The sequence below is a fragment of the Metarhizium acridum genome (assembly GCF_019434415.1).
Source record: "Metarhizium acridum strain ARSEF 324 chromosome Unknown scaffold_1, whole genome shotgun sequence".
In the NCBI taxonomy this organism is placed as follows: domain Eukaryota; kingdom Fungi; phylum Ascomycota; class Sordariomycetes; order Hypocreales; family Clavicipitaceae; genus Metarhizium; species Metarhizium acridum.
Window position 1 is genome coordinate 4,447,627 of NW_027094015.1, and position 24,084 is coordinate 4,471,710.

The 24,084-nt window shown below is 51.5% G+C and overlaps 9 protein-coding genes across 9 annotated transcripts; 7 read left to right on the forward strand and 2 right to left on the reverse strand.

Annotated features, from left to right (window-relative positions):
* The first annotated feature begins 11 nt into the window (after positions 1-11).
* On the forward strand, positions 12-2,061 carry J3458_001381 (uncharacterized protein). The gene is made up of 2 exons (XM_007810262.2): positions 12-1,548; positions 1,604-2,061. Exons 1-2 carry the CDS (start codon positions 150-152, stop codon positions 1,912-1,914), a joined length of 1,710 nt encoding a protein of 569 aa, XP_007808453.1. The 5' UTR covers positions 12-149; the 3' UTR covers positions 1,915-2,061.
* A 775-nt stretch (positions 2,062-2,836) lies between these two features.
* Positions 2,837-3,322, forward strand: J3458_001382 (uncharacterized protein; the record flags this gene model as incomplete). Its single annotated transcript, XM_066116698.1, has 1 exon — positions 2,837-3,322. One exon carries the CDS (start codon positions 2,837-2,839, stop codon positions 3,320-3,322), a length of 486 nt encoding a protein of 161 aa, XP_065978584.1.
* Positions 3,323-5,475: 2,153 nt separating this feature from the next.
* On the forward strand, positions 5,476-6,416 carry J3458_001383 (uncharacterized protein; the record flags this gene model as incomplete). Its single annotated transcript, XM_007810261.1, has 3 exons — positions 5,476-5,634; positions 5,698-5,918; positions 5,978-6,416. 3 exons carry the CDS (start codon positions 5,476-5,478, stop codon positions 6,414-6,416), a joined length of 819 nt encoding a protein of 272 aa, XP_007808452.1.
* Positions 6,417-6,691: 275 nt separating this feature from the next.
* nop16 (Nop16p) lies at positions 6,692-7,673 on the reverse strand. The gene is made up of 2 exons (XM_066116699.1): positions 7,422-7,673; positions 6,692-7,340 (listed from the first exon to the last, which is right to left on the reverse strand). Exons 1-2 carry the CDS (start codon positions 7,535-7,537, stop codon positions 6,797-6,799), a joined length of 660 nt encoding a protein of 219 aa, XP_065978585.1. The 5' UTR covers positions 7,538-7,673; the 3' UTR covers positions 6,692-6,796.
* A 21-nt stretch (positions 7,674-7,694) lies between these two features.
* J3458_001385 (uncharacterized protein) lies at positions 7,695-9,818 on the reverse strand. Its single transcript, XM_007810259.2, has 3 exons — positions 9,423-9,818; positions 8,432-9,322; positions 7,695-8,357 (listed from the first exon to the last, which is right to left on the reverse strand). The coding sequence occupies exons 1-3, from the start codon at positions 9,451-9,453 to the stop codon at positions 8,005-8,007; spliced, it is 1,275 nt and encodes a 424-aa protein (XP_007808450.2). The 5' UTR covers positions 9,454-9,818; the 3' UTR covers positions 7,695-8,004.
* Positions 9,819-10,005: 187 nt separating this feature from the next.
* Positions 10,006-11,738, forward strand: GPX2 (Glutathione peroxidase 2). Its single transcript, XM_007810258.2, has 2 exons — positions 10,006-10,620; positions 10,693-11,738. The coding sequence occupies exons 1-2, from the start codon at positions 10,383-10,385 to the stop codon at positions 11,169-11,171; spliced, it is 717 nt and encodes a 238-aa protein (XP_007808449.1). The 5' UTR covers positions 10,006-10,382; the 3' UTR covers positions 11,172-11,738.
* Positions 11,739-13,874: 2,136 nt separating this feature from the next.
* Positions 13,875-15,113, forward strand: J3458_001387 (uncharacterized protein; the record flags this gene model as incomplete). The annotated part of the gene is made up of 5 exons (XM_066116700.1): positions 13,875-14,047; positions 14,190-14,379; positions 14,456-14,614; positions 14,690-14,776; positions 14,853-15,113. The coding sequence occupies 5 exons, from the start codon at positions 13,875-13,877 to the stop codon at positions 15,111-15,113; spliced, it is 870 nt and encodes a 289-aa protein (XP_065978586.1).
* An 899-nt stretch (positions 15,114-16,012) lies between these two features.
* J3458_001388 (uncharacterized protein) lies at positions 16,013-16,444 on the forward strand (the record flags this gene model as incomplete). Its single annotated transcript, XM_007810256.1, has 1 exon — positions 16,013-16,444. The coding sequence occupies one exon, from the start codon at positions 16,013-16,015 to the stop codon at positions 16,442-16,444; it is 432 nt and encodes a 143-aa protein (XP_007808447.1).
* A 3,580-nt stretch (positions 16,445-20,024) lies between these two features.
* Positions 20,025-23,678, forward strand: J3458_001389 (uncharacterized protein). Its single transcript, XM_066116701.1, has 2 exons — positions 20,025-20,216; positions 20,304-23,678. The coding sequence occupies exon 2, from the start codon at positions 20,998-21,000 to the stop codon at positions 23,128-23,130; it is 2,133 nt and encodes a 710-aa protein (XP_065978587.1). The 5' UTR covers positions 20,025-20,216; positions 20,304-20,997; the 3' UTR covers positions 23,131-23,678.
* Positions 23,679-24,084: the final 406 nt, after the last annotated feature.

A 24,084-nucleotide genomic window follows, 5' to 3' on the forward strand; every position in this document is an offset into this window, starting at 1 on the left:
GACCCACTGTAGTTTGTAGGGGAGCTGCGATATAATCCGCAAAACTGCAGACATCCCTCCTGTCTCTCATCCTCCATTCCATCCCCAAGTCATCGTAGCTCGTCGGCTGTGCGCTGATCTGCCGTTTGACGCAGTAAGCGATAGCAATCATGGCTGGGACCCGCGGCGGCGGTTCAAGCCGTCCGGACGAAGAGGCCGCTCATGCTGGCAGCACCGAGCGCACGCCGTTGCTCAAGCCGAATGACGACGAGAATGACCGTGCTGATGCGCCCATCACCGAGGTCCCCTATCAAAATGATTCTGGCGTCCCTGGCAATCAAGAGGAGGAGCAGACCGTCCTGGCGAAGGAGGAGTCATTTGGTAGGCTGGCGCTCATCATGGGCACCACTTGGGTCGGCGTGTTTCTTGGTGCCATCGACTCTACCATTATTGCCACCTTGTCTGCGCCCATTGCCAGTGAGTTCAGGTCGCTGAGCCTCATGTCATGGCTTGCGACGGCGTATCTCATCTCCAACGCTGCTTGCCAGCCCATATCCGGCCGGCTGACGGATATTTTCGGCCGTGGCCCAGGTCTCGTCTTCAGCAACGTCTTCTTTGCACTGGGAAACTTGATCTGCGGGCTGGCTCGGGACGAAAAGGCCATGATACTGGGTCGTGTCGTTGCTGGCATCGGCGGCGGCGGCCTCATGAGCATTTCCACCTTTCTAGGGTCCGACCTGATCCCGCTGCGCAAAAGAGGCGTTGTCCAGGGCATTGGTAACATTTGCTATGGCTCGGGCGCCATGCTGGGCGGTGTTTTCGGCGGCTTGATCAATGATCACACCAAGCTTGGATGGCGACTTGCGTTCCTGATCCAAGTCCCGCCGGTATTATTGTCCGCCGTGGCCGTCCACTTCTTGGTCACCGTGCCGCCCAAGCAATCTGACAAGTCGTACTTGGCGCGAATCGACTTTCTCGGCGTCTTCTTGACTTCATCGTTTCTTATCCTGCTGCTTCTGGGGTTGAACTCGGGAGGGAACCAGGTCCCCTGGACGCACCCGCTGCCGTTGACAACCATTCCATTGTCCATGGTGGCATTTATTGCTTTCTTGTGGTGGGAGAGTCGTGCCCGCCAGCCCATCATTCCTGTTAGGCTGCTGATGACTCGGACCGTGTTGGCAGCATGCTTTACCAACCTGCTTGGCACAATGGTGGTCCTTACTCTCATCTTCTATCTGCCAATGTACTTGCAGGTGTTGGGGGAATCAGCCACGGATGCTGGTTTAAGAATTTTGCCCTCACCTATTGGTGTGTCGATCTCATCGGTTCTATCCGGCTATATTATGAAGCGCACGGGGCGGTTCGTCACGCTCGGTATCGCCAGCATGGCCTTGGTAAGTACCGGTATCGTGCTGCTGACGCTTATGGGCCGCGATGCGTCTGTCTGGCTTAGCAGCTCTGCCTTCTTCCTCGTTGGAGGCGGCTATGGTGCTATGCTCACAACGACCTTGCTCGCTTGTATTGCGGCTGTGGACCACTCGCAACAAGCTGTTGTTACTTCTGCGACTTGTAGGTTTCGCGCCAAGTGCTTCGTCGAGTTACCCGTTGCTAATAAGTTCAATAGACTTGGCCAGAAGTCTTGGTGGCACCGTTGGGATCACCATTGGTTCCGCTGTCTATCAAAACATCCTCAAGAACCGTCTTTGGGACCGTTTTGGTGATCAACCCGACGCCGCTGATGAAATTCGTCGTATCAGAGACGATCTGGACCAACTAAGGCATCTGCCCGATGGCTGGTACAACGGGGTGATTGATTCGTTCATGGAAGCATTTAGAGGCGTTTGGCTTACCATGTTTGTGCTGGCTATTGCGGGTTTAATTTGCGTTTCTTTGATGAGGCATCATACACTTCACTCAACATTAGATAGACGATAGATATGTTCCCAGGTATCTCGGGGGGAGGGTACATCAACGAACAGCTTGTGCTTGTATAACGCGAGCATGAACAGGACAGTGCAATCTTTTGCGAAGCGTCAACTTATAGATTTCCATAAATTAACTTTGGAATAATTCACTACCTAAAACTATCTTGCTCGCTCGTGATGAATCGTCAGCATACACTCAGCCGGTAGCGCATGCAAGGTGGTCGCTCAGTCTAGTGCATACTCCAACATGATGCCCGTGGAACATTGTGGCCTGTTCTTATATAATCTGTTTATTCATGAACATCAAGCAATTTTGACTCTCGCTTACGATCTCAAAAAACTGGCCTGGTAAAGATTTTCATGCGCACAGTAAAAAAGGGACCATATGGCATTGAGCAGTTGCGACAGTATCGCAAACTGAGCAAGGGATTTGATCAGACTGTTCTGCACTGTGACTCAGCCCGCCAGCCTTGAAAGTGGTAGTGAGTCTTGTAACTAATGTGCTGTCTAATTTAACCCTTAAATGTTTTTCTGCCCTTCCTTTTCTTCTCTGTTACAATAAACTTGGAATGATCATATCACCTTTGTAACATGTGGTCGATGTCCAACTCGGTAACTTGTGTCGCATAACAGGATTTGCATAACTTCGCACTGTACCGGTTAAGTGCATACAGGGGCGCGTGTCACGCGGCGCGCGAAACAAGAGGACAGACAAGAAGGAACATTCGATCACATATGTTCTAATCCAGCATATTCAGTGCCGCACAAATAGACTAAGCCTTCCCAGGTAATTCTCATCAAACACACATATAATGGGCATGATACTAACAGGGTTAGTACACAGAGTCACGTATCCACACACATATGTATGTGCGTTGCATACCGGATAACCGAACCATTGAATACCCTCGACGCTACCCGACTCGCTAAACATGGTTTACATCATGGAAATCTATGTCGACGGTGGCTGTAGAGGCAACGGACAATGGGGAGCAATAGGTGCAGCTGCCGTCGCTTTCAAGAAAAGAAGTGGGAAACACCAGTGTTGGACAAGACACTTGCCCATATTTCTTACACCCACAAACCAGCGGGCCGAAATCACTGCTATTATCATGGCACTGGAGAAGGCCCTGGAAAAGTATAGAGAGCTAGAGTCAAATCCATATCTTGATGTCAAGATCTATTCGGATTCCAGGTATGCGATTAACTGTATGACAACCTGGATTTACAAGTGGTCCCGAAATGGATGGAGGAATGCTGCGGGAAACGAGGTTGCGAACAAGGATTTTATTCAGGAGGCTTCTCTTCTTGACGATGAATTGAAGGAGGAGGGAGACGTGGACTATATATGGATCCCGAGAGAGGAAAATGACATTGCTGATAGCCTTTGCAATCAGGCTATGGACGAACAAGAGTAATAATCCAGTCATCGAAGTGGTCACGGCCTGGTCTTCTGGTCTTTGGGCCAGACCGTCCGACCAGCATTATACATAGCATGAACCCTTCTGGGGAAGATAAAGAAGGACAGTGAATGGAAAACTAGAAAATGCTTGTGTACCAATGGGACTTAGCTGGTAGTCAGTCTCATAACAAGACACTTGGATGTTAGTAGCGCTCGCTGGCTAGAGATGAGTTCCGGCAATATCTAGGTTATCCAGCAATAGTCCCTTTAATCTCCAATGACCTCGTCTCTATCCCCTACGCCCCTATCATTACTAGCCCAAACATAGCAATTGTGAGCGCAATCTCGTACAGAGCAACTTTCCAATGTGGAGTCGGCCACGGGGTCTTGCTGCTCCTGGTGCTGCCATCGTGGGAAGATCCTCAGAGATAGGATAGCCCTGCCAACCACATATCCGTACTTGGTCAACATCGTGGCCTCGTTGACAGATTTGTTTTTCTTTCAAACTTTGGGGATGTCGTCTTTTCATAGGCCATCTCGTAATCTACCAAGTCTAGGATCACCATCTAATGAATACTCAAGTGGGTGTCCGTCAACCTGACTACCGACGTCTGGGCATCTGACTTGTGTGCATAGCTGAATACAAGGGTTGCGGCAACTAACTAGTTAGCGGGTTCCTGCTGGCCGCCAATGACGGGACATGTAATGGTATTGTAATACGGCATCTGACAGTATCAGGTTCAGGGTAGTTGTGTGGCATATTCTCTGGACTCGGTGGTAAAGGCGTCAAGTGTCATGATCCATTCAACAGAGTCAAAGGACTATCAACCGGTATGGTTGCGAAGCAGAATAAGTAACCTGCTCATTGCCAGAAGAACTAGGAATTGAAGCTACAAGCAGTGTGGATGATACTTACCTGTCTAGCGTGACCAAGTTCGTTCCGAGAAGTCATGTCTGTTTGCGACGGGCCATTCCATCACATTATGGACCATAAGTTTCTACGGGCCTCCTGTCATATCCTCGGCATATATTGTGGTCGTCATCATAAAGATGCGTCCCCCCCTCCCCGCCCCAAAAAAAAAAAAAAAAAATTAAGAAACTAGCATCCCACTCCAACCGCCTCACTGCGGCCTCGCCATCAACAATGCAACACAAAAATGCGAGACAGTCCGCCTTAGGGCCCCGGACTGATGGCGCAGTTTGCCTATTGCGCATTAACGCCGTCAAGTCGTCAAGCTGTCAACTCTCCGGCACCCATCGTCAAGGATGGATGCCTCACTCCCCAAGTTGGGTGAGCGACAGCTGGATGGTTCGTTGCGGTTCCGTGCAGCCCTTTGCATGTCGATGGGTCTCGCCGTTGCCACAGCGTCAGATCAGGCGCCAACCCGGATTTGAATGTTACTGGCTCTCAGTTCGTTCGTCCTATAAATGGCAATTACGAGTGGGAATTGTGGACAATAGCTGTCATTGTGTGAGAATCTAGTGGCTGCAGCTGATGCTCGGCGGCGCAAGCCAGACGGCCCAAGACGCTGTGCCGCAGAGGTTTGATTGTTGACTGGCGAAATGAACGGAGCACAAGATGGAAGCAGCATGACTGGCTGGACCTTGACCTCAGCCCCGAAGTACCAGGCAGGCGCTTCCCAATGCCTCAAGTGCTTCCTTTCTGCAGTTGTTGCACCGTGCGGGTCTGCCTACATGCAGCATCTCCTTTTCTCCGTTGGCTCTCTTTTTTGTCTTCTTCAACACATCTTTTTCGCCTTTCATGGCGAGACCTGAGAATCATTGATTCCATGTGCATGACGCCAAGCCCCCTACAGTGCCCTTGGATAGTTCTTGCGACCCTCGAACCCGCCCGCCCGCTCAGCCTCAGCCCAGACCTGGTTGCTCCGGCTTTTGCAGATCCACTTCTCTCCACAGCAGCAGAATACTGGTTGACGTGGGCGACAAGGTGACGACGACTTTCTGTTACGACTTCGACTGGCGCAGCTTGCCGCAATTTTGCGAATTGCGAATTACGCTTCTTGCGTTCGTTTGCTTTTTAACGTTGGACATCTTCATCTGTTTCATACGTTTACGCCGTCGCAGGCCTAACACATCTAATCAGACAAAGCATTGACGCCTTCCCCCAAGTAAACACCACAGCACCCGCAACCCATAAACCCAATAACCATGGGTCTCGAATTCGACCCGGATCTAGTTCCTCGTATCAAGCTAGGCTTGCACTGTGCTCAGATTCTCTTGGGACTTGTCGGGTGGTGCATGGGGATTGCTGTTTTTACAGGAAAGGATGCCAAGGTTGTGGGCAACAATGGATGGACATTTGGAGTGGTATGGTGATGACGGACACTACCAAGCGTGGGCCACAAGAGACCATTGACTGACATTGCACAGTTCTTTCTGTCAATCCCCGCGTGGCTCTATCTTATCATGACGCCCCGATTCGCACGCACTCGAAAGTTCGCCGAGCCTCATGCCATGCTAGCGGTTGACGTCGTCTTCACAATCGTTTGGTTGTCGGCTTTTGCTACGCAGGCGGCATACAACACGTCGGGCCTCTGCGGGCAAGTGTGCAATGTGAGCAAGGGTGTTGTTGCTCTGGGAGTATTTGTCTGGTAGGTTTTGTGTTCCCGGTACACTCCATGGCACTCGGCTAAGTCTCTTTCTTCAACAGCCTTCTGTTTGGTGCTACCACCTTCGTCAGCGCCTATACGCTCACGTACTGGAAATTCCACGGCAGCCTTCCTGGCTATGATAACCGAAAGCTCCGTGGCGGCGACAACAACATTGACCCCGACAAGGCGGCTTTCTCAATGGCACCCCACGATGAGGAAGCCTACGAGCGAGTCAACATGGATGACCATGAGAATAATGGCTACTCCGAGCCTGGACGCTACGGCCACGCAAATCCCTACAGCCAAGATATTGAAGATCCTGATCGATACGGTGCCGTTCCTCCTCGTAGACATGAGCTGTTCAACCAGGACACTGAGTATAGTTCTGGTGGTGCTAGCATGCCTCCTGCCGATCACGCCTACGGTGGCTCGGAGGTCAGTTATAACGATGAGCCTGTGAAATTTCCTGCCGGTAACTACGACCGTGTGGACCGGTAGTTTTGAAGATGACCAGCGGTCAAGCATAACAGAGATACATATAGACGTTTTGTTGTAGACTTTGGCATTTTGCAGTACTTGATGAGCAGTAGGGCAATTGGTTTTGTAGGCAAGGGCTTGTGTGGAGGATCCTAAGATTTGGGTACCTAATGAAATTGGCGTTCTGACGGAGCCATCGTGGTCTGTAGCTTGCAGCTGCTGGCGGCGATGAGATGATACCCCTAGACGGGATGTATATAGACTGGCTAACTGGATAACAAAGGAAGTGTATTTGGATGAAATGTATTTGCTATAGCATATCAAAATATATTGTGAAATTTTATACTCCAAACGCCTTTGTGTCGTGCACCCCATCATAACCGAAACCCTCGGTATCTGGTTCATCCACCCCCCATCTTCTTGATCCTCCGCCCAATATCCCTAGCTGTCTGCTGCATCGGATTCAACTTGGTGTCTCTTGCCATCGCCCCATAATCATCCCCATGCTTCTTAACCAGCTTCTCCAACCACTCCCTCTCCCCCTCACTTTGGTATCTCGCCGCCTTGGGCGCAGGATTATGCGACTCCTCGATCAAACTCCTCACCACATCTGTCGTGCCCTCCTCCTCGGCCTCCCTCTCCGCAATGCCACCCCATTCCTCGCCGCCGCCGTCCTCCGAGTCCGAGTCAAGATTGTTCAGCGGGTCATTCAAAGGATTTGACCTGGTCGTTCCCAAAACTCGAATAATTTTGCCGTCCGCGTCCCGCTCCACCTTTGCCTCGGAAACAATGGCCTTTCCCACGGATGTTATTGCGAACGGGTCATCTTTCGATATCCCCGTCGTAGTGGCGCTCAGTTTCTTTTCCACGCCGCCGGTGGGAGCTTTGAGCCGCGCAACGAGCCCGAGGCGGCGATAGTTTTGGGCGAGCGTTTCCTTCTTGTCCCTAATATAGCCGGTTAGCAGCTTGAGCCAAAGCGATGGGGGAGACGGGCCGTGGATGGGGGAGGGGGGGGAAAGACGGTACCAGTTTTTGGCAATGATGTTGTTGCCGCGGGGGTTGAGGATTTTTTTGGTCCTGTTTGATTGTTTGACAGGTTGGCGGTTCGAGCGGCGCTTCTTTTTTTGGAGTTCGCGGCCCATGGTGGCGGCTTGGATTTTGAGGATTTGGTACGGAAAGATGGGTGGTTACGACGGGAGAGGTTTGCAAGTTTCCTGCCAAAATTTCTGAACGGCACCCTATCGATAAGGCCGTGGAAGCAAAAGTGGGTGGCGGGGGGGTGGCGGGGGGGGGGGGGGGGGGGGTTTGGCCACGGCTTGCTAGTGCCTCGAGCTTGGCGATCCCAGGGTTGGGGTTATATCAACATGTTATGTGAGGGTTGTAGCAAAAACGAAAGAAATGAAAATGCGAAAAGGGAAAAGGGGGCCTCGAAACATTGACTCGGGAGGATACGAGCACAAAAGAGCGGTTTGGATATACAGAACCTCTAGAACAGTCAGAGGAATGTTGGATGCGTGTACGGGAAAAGCGTGGTACTGCCATGAGCATCCAATTTAGACGGGCCGGCGATTACGAATGCATATCTTCGACTTTCATTCGGTTTCGTCCACTACACCTTGAACTTTCTCGGATCCAGCTTATCAATGTTTGCACTTTTGGCGACTCCGTCAAATAAATACTCGGACATCAATTTTCCTGTTGCAGGACCATTCTGGATCCCCCAGCATGTATGGCCCGCAGCCACCCACAATCCTGGTACCGTCGTCTGCCCTATGAGCGGACCACTCTCTTGCCCGAAGCGCATATGTCGCGGAAGATAACATGATTGCTTGGCTTTGATGGGTGCCACAGCAAGAACTGGGCTGAATGTACTAATATACGACGTAATATCGTCGCACCGGGCCTCGTCACATTCGACTTGGTCGACCGTGTCTGGCAGCGGGGTGGTTGTATCCCCTTCACCTATGCCACGAGTCAGTTTCCTTGATCTACCGGCATACAGTGTTCCGTTGGGGGGGGGGGGGGGGGGGGGTTACCGCAGGCGTACGCCTCGCCAAAGGGACGAGCATAAATTTCGGGATCAACATGGCTCTTGTGCATCCTCTGTTGTCCCAGTTTCGCCCGGTGCTCTGGTACAAAGTCACTGGGCAGCTGGATATCGGTGAAGACGGCAAACGGTGACACCTCCGCGTCATAAACGACACTATGTGCTCGCAAGCCTTCCACTTTCGCTCGCGGCAATAATCGTCCTGTCCATGGGCCGGCAGTGACCACAATATCAGTTGCATCTCTAATGTCCCGCATCTTCCCAGTGCTTCTATCCAGGTATTCAACCCTTTCCACGGCGGTTTTTGACGTTACAACTCTGGTCACCTTTACATCCGTCCGAATCTCAACACCAGCCTGTTTCGCTAATTCGCCAATCGTGGTGGTAAAGTGAAACGGGTGAACTTGGGACGTCTCTGTGGTTCCCGGGCCGCCCATCTCAGCCCAGCTCGTCACCAGGTCTCGATCCACCCAATCGAGAGCTTTGGGCAGTATCCCCTCTTCCAACAACTCTTGTGCCGCCTCGTCTTGCTTTGGTAGCTTTTCCCATCGCTTCTCCCCATCTGTGGAGAGTTGGGGCTTGTTGGGCTTGTTGAGCTTCTTCCGTGAGACGACCGCCTCAAAGCTCCCGCACTGTAGCTTTCGATAGCCCCATTTTTGCGCGCCGTTGTGCTCAGCAGCCAACTCTGCGTGTAGCTTATAGGAAAGAGGCACTATGCAGGCAGGATATGCCCACAGCGCTAGCAAACCACCAGCTTTGCCAGAAGCGCCGCATGCAAGCGACGGGCCAGCTTCGAGAAGAGTTACTGTATGTATAGCCGGGTTAAACTTTGGATGGCGAGTGAGGTAATAGGCTGTTGTGCAGCCAATTATGCCTCCGCCTAGGATGCTTGTCAGAGTCGTTCATTAACGGACGGGCGGCTGCGGTTGCGGCTGCCACTGCGGTGGCGGTGATGGATGTGTGTCGCGTGTATCACGTACCGATAATGACTATATTGCGCTTGCCGTCCATGGATGTAGTTCTCAAGCAACGTTGGGTGTGATCTGGGACTTGGACACTGCACAAGGACGTTAACCGCTCGGCACGGCAGATGTCTGGCAGGTGGTGGTGGATCGATCGATTGGCGGAGCCTGGCGTGAACGGTTATCAATCATCGACGATGCTAAGCCACGTCTACCCTTGACTGTTCGTGCACATGTGTTATGTGCCTATGACGCAAGCGGGGGCGGGGGTTTGCGTCTCCGATGGCTTCTATTGTCCCTCTTCAAAGCGACTCGAGCAACGCAGTTCTGAAGAGTTACTCAAGGTTAACCTGGCGTCGGAGAGACGTTGAGACGTTTAGCGTTGGCATGCATTACTCCATGCTATCTGTAACATCAACGTGCATCAGAGATTACTTATGTACGCATTGTCACAGGTGCACAGGTCCCGGAGTAATGGCGCAATCCAAGTGCAAGCGCATCCAATCATCAGCCCACAACCCCTTATGCCAGTAGGGAAAAGCCCCGAACAATACGGGGCTATCCTCCAATGTTATCCTTTGTTGCAGACCACCATTCTTCCGCACAATCTGAAGTCGGCTTGCGGAACAATCAGTCCCCGAGTCCCCAGGATCGAGCTTGCATCGCCCCGCCGCCGCCAACTCGCCGTACTGAGGGGGATGAGAGATGGATGTCAGGTACCTCGACTATTCAGACAATCAACGTCACAGCCTGGAGCCAACCTAGACCCGCTCCATTTCTCTCGGAACGGGAGCTGCCGAGGCTTTTGTTTGTTACGCTCATCAACCGAAAAAAAGGAAAAAAAAAAGTCTGCCAATTTGTAACTTCAAAGTATCAAAGCGCATGGGATCGTTTCCCCACCATCATCAATCCAGTCGACAAAAGTAGCCTTGTGCCTCCCCTCCTGTCTCTGGTTCGCCCTCGTCCCATGCTGTCTAGATGAATCGGCCCATTTGTCATCGCGCACCTCAACTCCACTCGATTGCTCGAACCTCCCTCGCAATCCGGCCTCGTTCGCCATTGTCCATCACTGCTCCCAGCTATCCCGTCTGCAGCATCTCTCGACCGCTGGCACCACAGTCCGCTGCGCAACCGTCTCTCGTAATTCACCAGACGCCTCGCGCATTCTCAATTATGGCTTCTGCAACTAGCTTCTACGACTTCAAGCCGCTCGACAGTTTGTCCATCTATCCGAGTCCAAGATGCCGCACCAACCTTGCCATTTGCTAACCATAGTTTCACTGTGTAGAGCGCGGCCAGGAGGTCCCTCTCGCTGACTACAAGGGCAAGGTCGTCCTCATCGTCAATACCGCCTCCAAGTGCGGCTTCACTCCTCAGTACGAAGGCCTCGAAAAGATTTACAAGTCCATCAAGGACAAGTACCCTGATGACTTCACCATCCTTGGCTTCCCCTGCAACCAGTTTGGTGGCCAGGAGCCCGGCACCAATGATGAGATTCAGAAGTTTTGCCTCGTCAACTATGGCGTCAGCTTCCCCATCATGCAGAAGATTGATGTCAATGGCGACAAGGCCAGCGACTTGTACGAGTGGCTCAAGGCCGAGAAACCCGGTTTGATGGGCCTCAAGCGCATCAAGTGGAATTTCGAGAAGTTCCTAGTTGGTCGCGATGGCAAGGTCAAGGGTCGCTGGGCTAGTACTACCAAGCCCGAGTCACTCGAGAAGCCCATTCTCGACGAGTTGGAGAAGTCGGCAGGACCGGCAAACTGATGTCTTGCGTACTTGCTGTATGGAAAGGTTGTTAATTAATATGACATCTGAATTTGGACCCTTTGCACCTCGAATCCGGCTCGGAGGGAAAACGTACCTGACGCTTTCCATCGTGTCAAGCACATTGTCAGATTTGCTAGAATTATCTCGATATACAGTAGTGATGGACTATCCATGGCGCTGTCCCCCAGCGGAAGCTGGGCGGATTACTGCCGTAGCCGTATAATTTTCGTGCTCCAAGTTGAGGCTAATGCCGCCGGCCGAAAACAACAGCTATACCACCGAGGTTTTTTTTTTGCGCTTTGCTGCAGTCTTATCCTGACCGACTGTAGGCCCTGATGAGCCACAGCACTCATAGTGGAGGAATGTTTGAAGGGCTGATTACAATGTTGAAGGTGAAGGCGCGAAGAAACAGTGCATTGGAGGCGGCAGATGAAGAAGCCAAGTTTAAAGGATACCTGAACTATGGCAATGTTTTCCTAACCCTAATGTAACCTCTACTACGTTGGAAATATGGCGATAACGTACGCTCCCGAATATATCTTGCTTAAATAATAAAATAACTGGTCCTCGTAAAGCTATTGACCGGAGACTTTTACTTCCCACGAGCCATCACACGCATCTCGTAGCCCAAAGCCACGTTCGTATCTTTGCTCGAGGACTTTGATGAAATCTCCGTAAAGCTATTCGTTTGCTTCTCGAGAACCTTGTTGCCTGATTCATTACTCCTAATGCTAACCACGATTTTGCTTAGTCTGAGAACAAGCCCCATGAGGAATGGGGGTCGGAGGAATATATGGTCTGAGAATTCAGCCCCATTTGGGATGGCCAGGTTGATAATGATGTCCGAGTCTATGGGCCATTTCAGTTTTGGTACGCTCAATCAGGCAAGCTAAGAACTGTTTAACATAAGTTACATAACCCAGATACATAGTGAACCAACGCAAGGAGTCCTGCCACAGATGTTATTCCTGTCATTTACGCCAAATTCTTGACATGAATACGGAGCACCCATGCATAGATTTGTAGAATCATAGCCAGCGTGTCAAGAATGAGGTGAACCGATATCACGGCGGTGCTCAACAACGAGGCGAAAGGGCGCGGTCACCGAGAAACAAAAGGCGACCAGGCTACGGGCTCGCGATCCAAATGCTTACTCGGACAAGTAGCAACTCAATCAACCATGTCATTAATTGTTAAACTGAGTCACATTATGCCAATAGGGCCCTATTCCGCCGCAAGCTGACGTCGCACGGCAGCTGGTGGCTTGACCGAAAAGGATACGAGAATTTCCCGACCGGCTAAAGATAACTGTTGTCCAGCCTACGCCTTCCATTTCGTTAATAATTTCAGTCTGAGCGGCCTCGCCGAGAGGCAACAAAAAGAAAAAAGAACGGTGTCTCGACATCTCGGCACGTATCTGGGTGGCTTCAGAACATCAAACGCCTCATCGAGCACCAATATATCACGCCTACATGACAGAGGGTACTCACATACAGCATCATACGTTCATAAATGCGAAAGCCTGTCAGACAGTATCTCATCTCTACAGCGAAAATTCTCTACTGTCAAACTGTCACTTCCGGCAGATTGGACAAACTCGACGTGGTTGTATTTGTCGCTTCGTAGAGACTAAACGAACCCTGCTCAACTGTAACAACATGGTGAAAAATGTCGGCTAAATTGCAACTGACGCTGTCCCAACAGTCAAACAGTGGTCGAGATGGAGCAGCCAAAATTTGAGTTGGGGTCCGACGCGGTACAACAACACCGGGCGGATAGAGAAGCCTTGCGTAAGATTTTGAGGCTCCGGGATGTGAGTCTTGAGACAAAAGACCGGCCCCCTGTACCGTGAGACCGGTGAGGCTCTCCTGGTCTCGCTGGAGTCACGAATAGAAACGGCCAGTGACGTACTGTGCCCCAAGACTTTGAGACTCAAGCATTTATTAAATGAAAAGGATCAATTCGCAAGCATTAATGACCGTTATCTCTTGCTGCGTAGTGCAAATATGGCCCATTGCGAAAACTTGTCAGTTTCTTCGACAGTCAACACAACGCAGGAGAGTGATTGTGCTGGATCTTCATGTGGGACTACTATACTAACCGGCTTCTTCATCTCTTGTATTCTGTATTCGTTGTCCCACTTTCTGCTCCGGAACTATCCAAGCAAGGATTCCCTTTACAAGATCCCCAAAGGACCAACCGGTTTCCCATTTGTCGGTGAGACATTCACATTGAGCCTGCCTTGGATCGATGAAGATGAAGGCCAGGACTGACAATACTTGCTACACAGGATCCTTTCCGTTTCTGACTCACTATCCTGAACTTACCCTCGACAAATGGGCTAAGCGATTCGGTGACTTATACTCTGTCTGGCTTGGTCAACAACTTGTTGTCGTGATTTCCAGTCCAGATGTTGCCAAAGATCTCATGGTGACAAGGGGCGCAATCTGCTCCTCGCGCAAAGACATGTACATCAAGAGCCAATGTGTGTTTGCCGGGCGGGGAATCACGGTCACGCCGTACAACGATATGTGGTAGACCACAGCGCTTAGTCCTCTGATCTCCGACGGAAAGGAAAACAAGACTGACGGAAAGCATGGTTGAATACATAGGCGGAAACACCGTCGTATCGCAAGTGCCTGGCTGCACCAGAAGGCGGTTGACAAGTTCAGTTCTGCCTTTGACAGAGAGGCTACTGACATGGCCAACTGCCTCCTGGAAGCAAGTCATGGTGGCTGCTCTCTCGTCAATCCCCAGCCATTTGCTGGCCGGTGCTCCCTCAATGATATGTTGACAATCGTGTTTGGTGCAAGGACAGCTTCGGTGCAAGATCCGCTCGTGTCGACGGCACTGCGACTTGCCCGCGAGTTCATGTAAGTCAAGTCATGTCGACTCAAAAACACAACAATGTGATTCTCACTTGTCCTCTTGTAGGAATGTTACAGGTCCCTTGTCTAATCTCATCAATTTCCTGCCCCTACTAGAACATTTCCCGTCCTAATTTCGTTCTCGTAGCCAAAAGTTACACCACCTGGTCAAGACGTACGGGGACATGATTGAAAGCATCCATCGGCGTTGGAGCCGCGGACAGGAGGCTCCGGATTGTCTCGCTACAGCCCTGCTTACCATGCGCGAGGAAGAAGAGCTGGATGATTTGGACATGGTCATGATGGCCTCGGCCTTTATGATTGGTGGTGTGGAGAGTGTACGATGACTTCTTGTTATTTTATCCAACCCACGTACTTGGAATTGGAGTTGACACATGAATTAACACTCGGCAGACGGCATCTATCACGCAGTGGTTCCAAGCACTCATGCCGTCGTACCCGGAAATCCAGCGCCGCGCCCAAGACGAGTTGGACCGTGTTGTCGGAAGAGATCGTCTGCCCGAGGCCGAGGATGAAAAGAACCTCCCGTACTGTCGGGCCATTATTAAAGAAGTCGAGCGATGCTATAATCCCTTTTAGCTGGGAACTCCGCACGTGGCTTCCGAGGACTTTGTTTACAACGGACAGTTGATCCCAAAGGACACGGTTCTGGTCCTAAACACATGGACTATACACCACGACGAGGGTCGTTTTCCGGAACCGGAGCAGTTTAATGTATGTGGGAAAACGTTGTGCTGCATATTCTGAATCCCCATGCTGCAATACCGCTTTATTCTAATGTCTGCGACAGCCCGATCACTACGTCAACGACAGCCTTTCGTCTGCACAGAGCTCGAAATTGAGCGACGCCGACCAGCGCGACCACTGGATGTTTGGTGCTGGGCGGCGTATCTGCCCAGCTATCTTGGTCGCCGAGCGCGAGATCTTCCTGGCCATCTCGCGCATCCTGTGGTCTTTCACCATGGAAGCTGAGCCTGGACACCCTGTTGACCTGAAGGAATACGATGGCCTTTCGGGCCGGTCACCCCTGCAAGATTCGCTTGAGGGTTAGAGACGATAATGTTGCTAGAGTGTTGAAAGATGCCACGGAAGGGGATCTTGTGTCTTGTTTGAATATAGAGGTTGAGTCGCTAGGCGCATGACCTCGGGGGCTTATTGCTCTGTGCCAACCCCGGAAAAGGGCTTCGATTGTATGTGTCTTTTTTACTTTGTCGATTCCGAGACGTCACTCTTTCTCTTGATGTTTTTAGCACTTTGGCCTCGTCATTTTGTCAGATGCCTGGTACGCATTACCAGATACCGGGAGTCTCTCTTGTACAAAAGCGTGTCATTTTTTCATTTTAAAAAAAAAGAAAGATAACTGAGGGCGCTACGTCATTTTCAACTACTGCTTAGACCTTGAGTGCTTAGATGAAATTTATCTTGTGATGTGTAGGGATATTATACTCTGTTTAACTTTTCATACTGTCTCGTTTTGCATGTGTGTACATGGTTCAACTTGGTGTAATACATGTGCCTGGCCTTTTTTCCTCTGTGGATGATATGCCAGCGGGATGTACTGGATGGGCATCGGGGTCTGGTTAACGACTTGCATACCCGATAGCAAAAAGAAAAAAGGAAGGAAAGAAAGGAAAAACATAAAGCACTCTTTGCGCCTTCAATGATTATCGAGGCAACATGTCAACCACATTCACCTCAACCACGGCTCTCTGCTTACTATAGTCTGTGGGGTTTGGGGGAACATTGAACTCGACTTGACATTCACGCCGAGTGAGCCACAACTCCTGCTCCGGGCATTACCGCATTCACATTTCAATGTGGCCCTGATCTTTCGCAGTCCGGGCCGTCTCAGTTGATTTGAGAGGTTTGGTAGTCAACGCTGCCCCTCCTAGGTCTGTTAGTTCTAGCCTGGTACTGCAATCATCGATTGCCTTGTCTTCTCATCTTCCCATGTTCCCATCTTCTTACTACACATGGGACTCGGACAGCGAAGTCTGGCAGCCCATGATCAAGTCAACGACATCTCCAGCCAACCACCAAGCCCAGTTTTCCGCCGTCACCACGCTGGCTCTGTACAGCTGGAACATTGGCTTCATGCTGCCATTCGCCGAAGCACGAATGAGTGCTTCATTGGCTCACCTCGAGGAAGTCACCAAACAGCTCGCGTCCACAACGGCCGTTGCCACCAACCTTCAAGAATGCCATCCCTCCGACCTCGTCAACATCAGCCAAAAGCAATGGGCCCAAGAGAGGTTCCATATGGCCGCAACGTACCCGCACCTGGATGAGGAACTAGCGGGTGCCATCATCGCCGGCGACTTCAACGCCATCCAGCCTTTCGACGCCACCCTCCACTCAAACAACGACCTCAAGGATGCCTAGCTCGAGCTCGGTGGCCAGGAGGGCGGCGAGGACGGCTTCACCTGGGGTCAGCAGGCGGCGCCGGCCTTGCGCGATCGCTTTGGCTGTTCACGGATGGACAAGCGCGTACTTTTGCGGCCGCGGTATTAAGTTGCAAAGCCTCGAGAGGTTCGGTGCCGACGTCGACGTTGTCCAAGGCCAGGAGAGGCAGAAGGATGAATTGCTCGCCCTCGGCTTCGGGAAGGCTTGGGTTACCGACCACCTGGGCATCAAAGCCACATTTAGCATCATGAACGATGCTCGTTTTGTAATAAATTGCAGGCACATCCACTTGAGAAGAACATATCCCAAGCAGGATGCCGCAAGGACTAGAGCAACCTGTGTTGGATGGAGCTACTGACCTACACAGCTCAGCTAGGTACACACACGGTAACTAATGTAACGGTTGTGATGATTGCTTGGCCCACAGGCTCCCAGCCTTCGGATGATTCTACCTCTTGCCGTCAACTTCTCCAACGTGCAAGGGGTGGCGTAGTATTTTATAGAAAACCAACCATACATTGTTGAAGGTGGAGAATCAAGAGCGTTCATTTTGTATTGGCTGTCATTAAGAACCACGCGTGCTGTGTGCTAGGAACATGGGTTGCCGCATCGTCGGCCATTGCAGATTCTGGCTGCTGCCGATTCGTAAATCATGATGACTAGGTCAACGGGTCTTTGACTGAAGGAGATGCCTTGTGGAAACAAACGATGGCGACTTGCCTAAAGGCACAATCTCCCAATGGATACTTCCTTCTATATATAGTTAACAGCTGCGAGACCAACTCGACATCCAAACTTGAAGCCTCATCGAGAGACTAACAATCCACACTGCAGCAAACTCGCGAGGTTGGAAACTCGGTAAACGCCACGACAAAGTGAAGTACCGCCGCCACCCATTCAGCCTCTCCTCTTTCCGGATATTCGCGATCAAAAAGCTTTACAGGGTGCGTGATGAACTAGCGACAGTCAGCTCATCTTTCCCACAAGTGATGCAGCGTGAAGCTATGAGGCTGGTGAATGAGACGGCGATCCATAAAAGCTGTTCGCAACGAGCATGCGATTTGGGCCCAGGAGCGACTGCTGATCATACTGCAAGGTGTAAAGACCTAAATAACCATTTTGCCATTGATGCTGCACTGATGTCTGGATCCCTGGATGATGGCTGTCCTTATTCGGTAAAGCATCAAGCTCAAAAGTCAGATACTTGAACCAGTGCTCTGAGTCATGTGCAGTCGACAAAAGTATCAAGTGATAAGCAGCTATTTGGATCCCAGGAGCTAACAAGAGAAAAGACATTGAAGCGCCGTTTTAATAAGAGCCTCTTCTGTGCTGCTTGTGGGCACACTCGGTACAATGATATCGGGTGACAGTTTCTAGTCTAGAGGGGAAAAGCGATGATGCGTCTGATACGATTGAAAAGCCATTGAAAAGCCATTCAAATATTGGCACATTGCATAGGGTTTTGTCCAACTTGGCCTCAACCCGCAAACCCCGATAGCGGGGACCTTTGGGCCGTTCAATTCCGGGAGTCTCGGGCCAGTCGTCCGCATGTGGCCCCACTATCACGCGGGGCGCGGAGCATTCGGATAAGCGATCTCGGAAGTGTTCCGGGCATAACCTGACACGATAATAAACTCTGTTTCTCCATCCATTTCCTTATTGCTGTCGCAGGCTCTGGATGCATTCAATTACTCGGTCTTTTGCGTCCGAATACTATTGTGCAGTCCGTCTAGAGATGGTTCCATCGATCATCAAGTGAATGCAGTGACTTGCTGCATGATTTAAACGACATGATGCCATTATTCTTGCCCTCTAAGTGGTTTGCAACTTGAAACAGCCCCAAAAATTTCAGTCTAGGTCTCCGCGACCAAGTCTTTGCCAGAACCATAGGCGACAGTCACTTATTTGACAATTCAGTGCAAGAAGCTACATGGTGAAGGCAATTACCACTCCTACCAGCGCAGACCATAGTAGCCCCGAGCGATTTCTTACGTTTTGGAATGTAGGGTTGTTATCGAGCCACATGCACAATGGAATTGGAAGCTTTTCGAGGCAGATGATGATGATCCCCATCACAATGCTCATGTCAATGCCATATCACAAAGTGGTCGTAATGAATGTTGAAGAGCGAGCTTGTCAACAGGCACCAGCACTGGCCTAGTTTCTACAAGAGGCTGCGATGTAGCTTCCCTCTTTACGGCGTGTTCATGGCGTGAAAGAAGACTCTTTGCTTTGGGAATACTGACAAGGCGGACTTTCCAAAAACTCATCGCGAATGGGTCCATGCTAGCCATGCTGGGGTCCAGGTTGCACGTGCGCCTGAAGTAGTTCGCGCCACCGCCCACCGCCCACCGCCCACATGGCACACAACCTCTCCTGAAGTACCCACAAATATTTGCCCCCATGGATTGTTTTCCATTTGCCGCAAATAGAGCTTCCCGAGACATGGACAAAGCGATTGCTATTCTGCGCTCCTTGGCTTGACCCAAGAGGCATTAAGACAGTGGCATGTTCCATGTGCACACTCATGTTCTATTTAAAACCGAAACTACGCACTACATCCCCCCCAAGTATCCCGGAAATAGTTCCCTGTGGCGGCATCAGCATCATCTATTGCAGCCACTGAGAACAAAACACAGGCGTCCAAACGTACCCAACTTTAACGTTAATTTTAAGACGGGAAGCACCAGACTTTGTTTAAACCCGTGCCCCCGTGCCCACAATCGGCCTGCCTCTTCTGTCCCGGAACCAATGGCCGGCCCACTTTTTTGTTTACAACCTGCGCTTTGACTGGCAACCCGATTTGCTTGCCGCCCACAACTCTCGCAAGGCGTCCCTGTCGATCGCGATCAAGAGCGGCCAACTCATGGGGCAACACGAAGATCCTTGTCCTTTGGGTGAGCCGACGCCCGACCCAGCTTGAACAGGCAGTGGATTCGCCAAGTGCGCGCTATTCTCGGACTACTGACATCAAAGGCCCCTGTGCAAGATTATCGCTTTCTTCGGACCTCCCCTCCACCCCAAAACCGGCGAGGGACCATGGCAATTAGCCATGGCTTGGGTTTTGGAGAAGGACAGGACGGGATATGGGGAATTGCTGGTTCGTCGTCACAACCCGGTTCCTTGACGAATCTGGTGGTGGTTAAGATTTTCAACTGAACAGGAAACAAACCAAGACGGGGCCCGTGATTTAGCTCGCCGAGTCTGAAACAAATGGCTTTCGTTGTTAAGCTTGAGTTGTCCCCGTCCTCTCCACACCTTGCTGGGGCTCAACTCTCGAAGCTGAACAAACAAGATGTCATCTCGAGATCATGTCTTCCGTCAAGCCATGACGCGACGACCTGGCTTGGCTGTACAGACATTTGGGGGACCACGGGTGCGCACCTCGTGTGTATATTGATGGCCACGGGATGGCAAATAGCTTCTGGGGGTAGGATGAATGCTGCAGAACAGGGCAGATTTTAAACACACATGGTCTCAATTGGCGCCCATTGTTCTCTTCCACAGAGAGAGCCTCTTTCGGTCCGCCAAAGAGACAATTCCGGGTTACGGTCGGCAACGGCTCTCCACATGGCTGGCGCCTAATCTGCAAACCCTACACCACTCGGACCAAACAGTGCGTTTCGACGCCGCTCTTCATTTCCACACATGCGGGATGATGCTCTCCATGTCTACTTGTGTCTGGCAACATGTCCGCCAGCGGCGGATTGGTGCCGTGCGTACGGAGTAATTGGGCTCTTGTTGCCGCCTTGTACGTCGAGTTCTGGAACCCCTGTCTTCCGCTTCCTTGGATGCCATGCAGTTGATCGCTTTTCCTAATCTGTATGCATTTCACCAGGAGAGTTCCCTCATCGGGATGTTAGCTCGCAAACCCATCTTTTCAGAATGAACCCGCAAATAGAAAGAATGCGCGGTGATGTTCCGTTCGCGAAGCCTCTGCGCCTTTTCATCTGTTGCTCTTTTTCTTTCTCTCCCTACTCCCCCCTCCCCTTGTCCTAGCGGTCTTGAACCACTTTCTTTCCTTCAACGTATACATTCTTTCCTTGCAAGCCGTTGTTTTCTTCGTTTTGTTTTGGAGGTGGAAGTCTTTCTTTTTATTCCTTGTGTATAAGACCTACACGTTGTTACCCGGTCACTCTTTTTTTCTGCCGGCGTACGAATAGGAGGTTGCTTAAACGCAGGAACCGTCATGATGTTGTCCTCTCTCTTTTCACTTGCGGCTCTGCCCCTGGCGACACAGGCCTTGGCCGAATTCCCCGTGGATAATCGAATGGTACAGGAGCCTGGTCTGATTCGGTTTCCGCTTGACATCGCTGCTGGTGCTCCAACCAAGAACAGAATGCCCAAACGTCAAAACGAAATCGGCGTCAATGCCGAGAAATCGGGCTTCTTTTACTCCATTGAACTGCAGGTCGGCACCCCTGCTCAAGCTGTGAGAGTCAACTTCGACACTGGTTCTGCCGAGCTCTGGATCAACCCTGTGTGCAGCAAATCTACAGACCCCGGCTTCTGTGATAAACTTGGCCGTTTCAATGGCAGTCAGACTTTTGTCGATACCAACACAACTCATGAGATTCGATATGGGACTGGCTTTGCCAAGCTCGAATACGGCTACGACTACGTCCAGATTGGATCTGCCAAAATCAGCCAGCAGATGTTTGGTGTTGCTACTGATAGTGAGTTTGCTAAGTGCTGGTATCCTGGGTGCTGCTCCTCAGTTGAAGGGCTGGAAGAGCGATTACCCGCTGGTTCTGGACAACCTGGCGGCTCAGGGTTTCATCAAGAGCCGCGCTTTTTCTCTCGATATCCGCTCCATTGCAAGCAAGCGAGGCTCCGTCGTGTTTGGTGGTATCGACACCAAGAAGTTCTCCGGTCACCTGGAGAAGCGACCGATTATCCCCGCCACCGAGTCCCCCGACAAGCTCACACGCTACTGGATTTATCTCGACGGCGTCTCGGTGACCAAGGAGGACGGCTCCAAGGCGGTGATATTTGACCAGGCCAATGGTCAGCCCGTTCTTCTCGACAGCGGCTACACCGTTTCTGCTCTGCCCACCAGGCACTTCAACAAGATCAAGGACGCCTTCCCCGGTGTCTCTGCTCCCCCCGAAGATGATAAATCTGGTCTGTACCGCGTCCCCTGCGATGTTGGCTCCAAGAATGGCTCCGTAAACTTCAAATTTGGCAAGACCGAGATTGTTGTTCCTTACGACGACTTCATCTGGAAACAGCCCGAGAACAATCTTTGTGTCCTCGGCGTCACTCCCGATGACGAGTTCCCCGTCCTTGGCGATACCTTTTTGCGCGGCGCATATGCCGTCTACGACCAGGACAACCGCGACATCCACCTTGCCAACAATGAGGATTGCGGTTCTTCGCTGGTTGCTATCGGTACGGGTCCTGATGCTGTTCCCTCTGTTGAGGGTGACTGCGGCAGACCCGAGCCCACGACCACCTCGACTCATTCCAAAACTACTTTGGCTACTATTCCCACGGGTAACAGCACGATTAGCTCTGCGAAACACACGACCAGCTCCAGCTCTGTTGTCTCTCCCACCTCGACTCATTCTACAACTTCTTCGGCTGCTATTCCCACTGCTCATAACAGCTCTGTCATTCCTTCTGCAAAGTCCACGGCCAGTTCCAGCTCCACTGCTTCACTTACTATTCCCGCTACTAGGAACAGCACCGTCATCTCTGCCAAGCCCACGACGGCTTCTACTCTCGTTTCTACCGGCCACGAGGACAATACCGTCCTCACCACGTCAAAGCTTATAAGCACCACGTCTAAGCCTATAAGCATCACATCCAAGTCAACAAGCACCACGTCCAACCCTCTCCCGACTGGTACCGAGCAAAACACCACAGTTCCCGTCACCCATACTTCAACCTTTACCACCACAAGCGTTCACACCATTCTTTCCTGCCCGCCCTACGTTACCGGATGCCCCATAGGATCTGTCACGACCGAAACCATCACGGGCGTAACAACTTGGTGCCCCGGCAACACAGCTCCATCTGCCAAACCTCCTCAAACCACCGAGACCAAAACACCACCACCCGCTACTGTCATTACTGTGCAGCCAACCGTCACGTCCGCGCCGAGCATCACGTCCGTATTCACTACCACCAAGACGCACGCCATCACCTCATGCTCAGAACAGGCGTCGTGCAACAAGGGACATGTCACCACCGAGGTCGTCACATCGACTACCTACCTCTGCCCCGAGTCTACCGCCACCTTCACCATTACCCGAACGCACACCTGCCGCGAGGGCGACAATGGATGCAGGTCAGGCGACGTGGTCACGACCGTCTTCACCGTCACCGTCGAGCCTCAACCGACTGCCGACAAGCCTACCCCCGTCCCCGGCTGCGGTGACAACTGCGTCCTTCCTCCTCCAGCTCAGACCCGGCCCGCTGCTGAGACGACAGCCGCCGAGACCCAGCCCAGCATCACTGCCATCATCACGGCGCCCGGGCCTGTTCCCACCGTTCCCGGCACTAACGGCACCATCACCACCACGTCCAAGCCCGGCGATACGCCATGCAGTACATGCAGCCCCGAGACGACCTCAACGCCCATGACGGCTGGTGCTTCTGGGTTCCGCATTCCCATCATGGCCGTTGCCATGATTGTCGGAGCCCTGACTGTCATTCTGTAGGCGGAATAGTTGACGGGCTGCCGTTTTTGTTTCATGGTTGAATTGCATAGATTCCGGATGTACATTAGTTAATGCCATTCTGGCAGTGTTGTCACAACGGTCCTTTCTTGTATTTTTTTTCCGGGGCATGTGTAGTAATACATTCTTTCGTCTTGTTACGGAGCGGTCCTCTTAGATGAACAAACGCTTCGTTTACAACGCATATTTCAAGCGCAAACTTGCTTGGCATGCCGTTGTCAACATGACCAACAAAAATAATGCCGCCATGGCCATGATTGCACATTTCTGTCGGGGAGCACAAGGAACCATTCACCACATGCCGATAACAGGCGGCACATGGTCTCGGTATGTCCTCTGCCCAGTCAGGCTCATGTATGTACCGGCTTGAGATTTTCGACCAACAATATGTCTGTAGGTCTCTCCCATTCAGCACTATATACTTATCCGCCCTAAACATGTCTAATTCGTAATCCACTCCATCTAAATAGTCACTCATCTAGAGCTTTGAAATACCCAAGTCTCGGACGGAGTAGGAGATCGTTGCCAACTCTAGGGTATAGCAGGATTTCAAGACCTTTGAAAGCCCAGCAACGCATTTCTTACACGCGAGTAGAGTCGATGCCCCTGAAGAAGCAAACCTGCACGCCTCGGAACCGACCTCGTGCAAATGTTTCCCAACACCATGAGAACCGGGCGCTTCGACCACGGCGCTCATAAGGGAATCGCGACCCAATCTAAACATCCATCGCGCCGTCTCATCACTCGGTTTCCCGCGCGACGCACACACCATTGTGCCTATGCTGATGATCGGCTATTAAAGTTTAGAGGGTCCCATTATCGGCCGCATCGTATCTGCCAGCCGGCAAATGACGTCTGCCAACTATTGTATGATCCCCCGCACAGCCCTCGACCGGTCGCTCGCAAACTCTATTGTTTAGCCTGACCGTTATACGA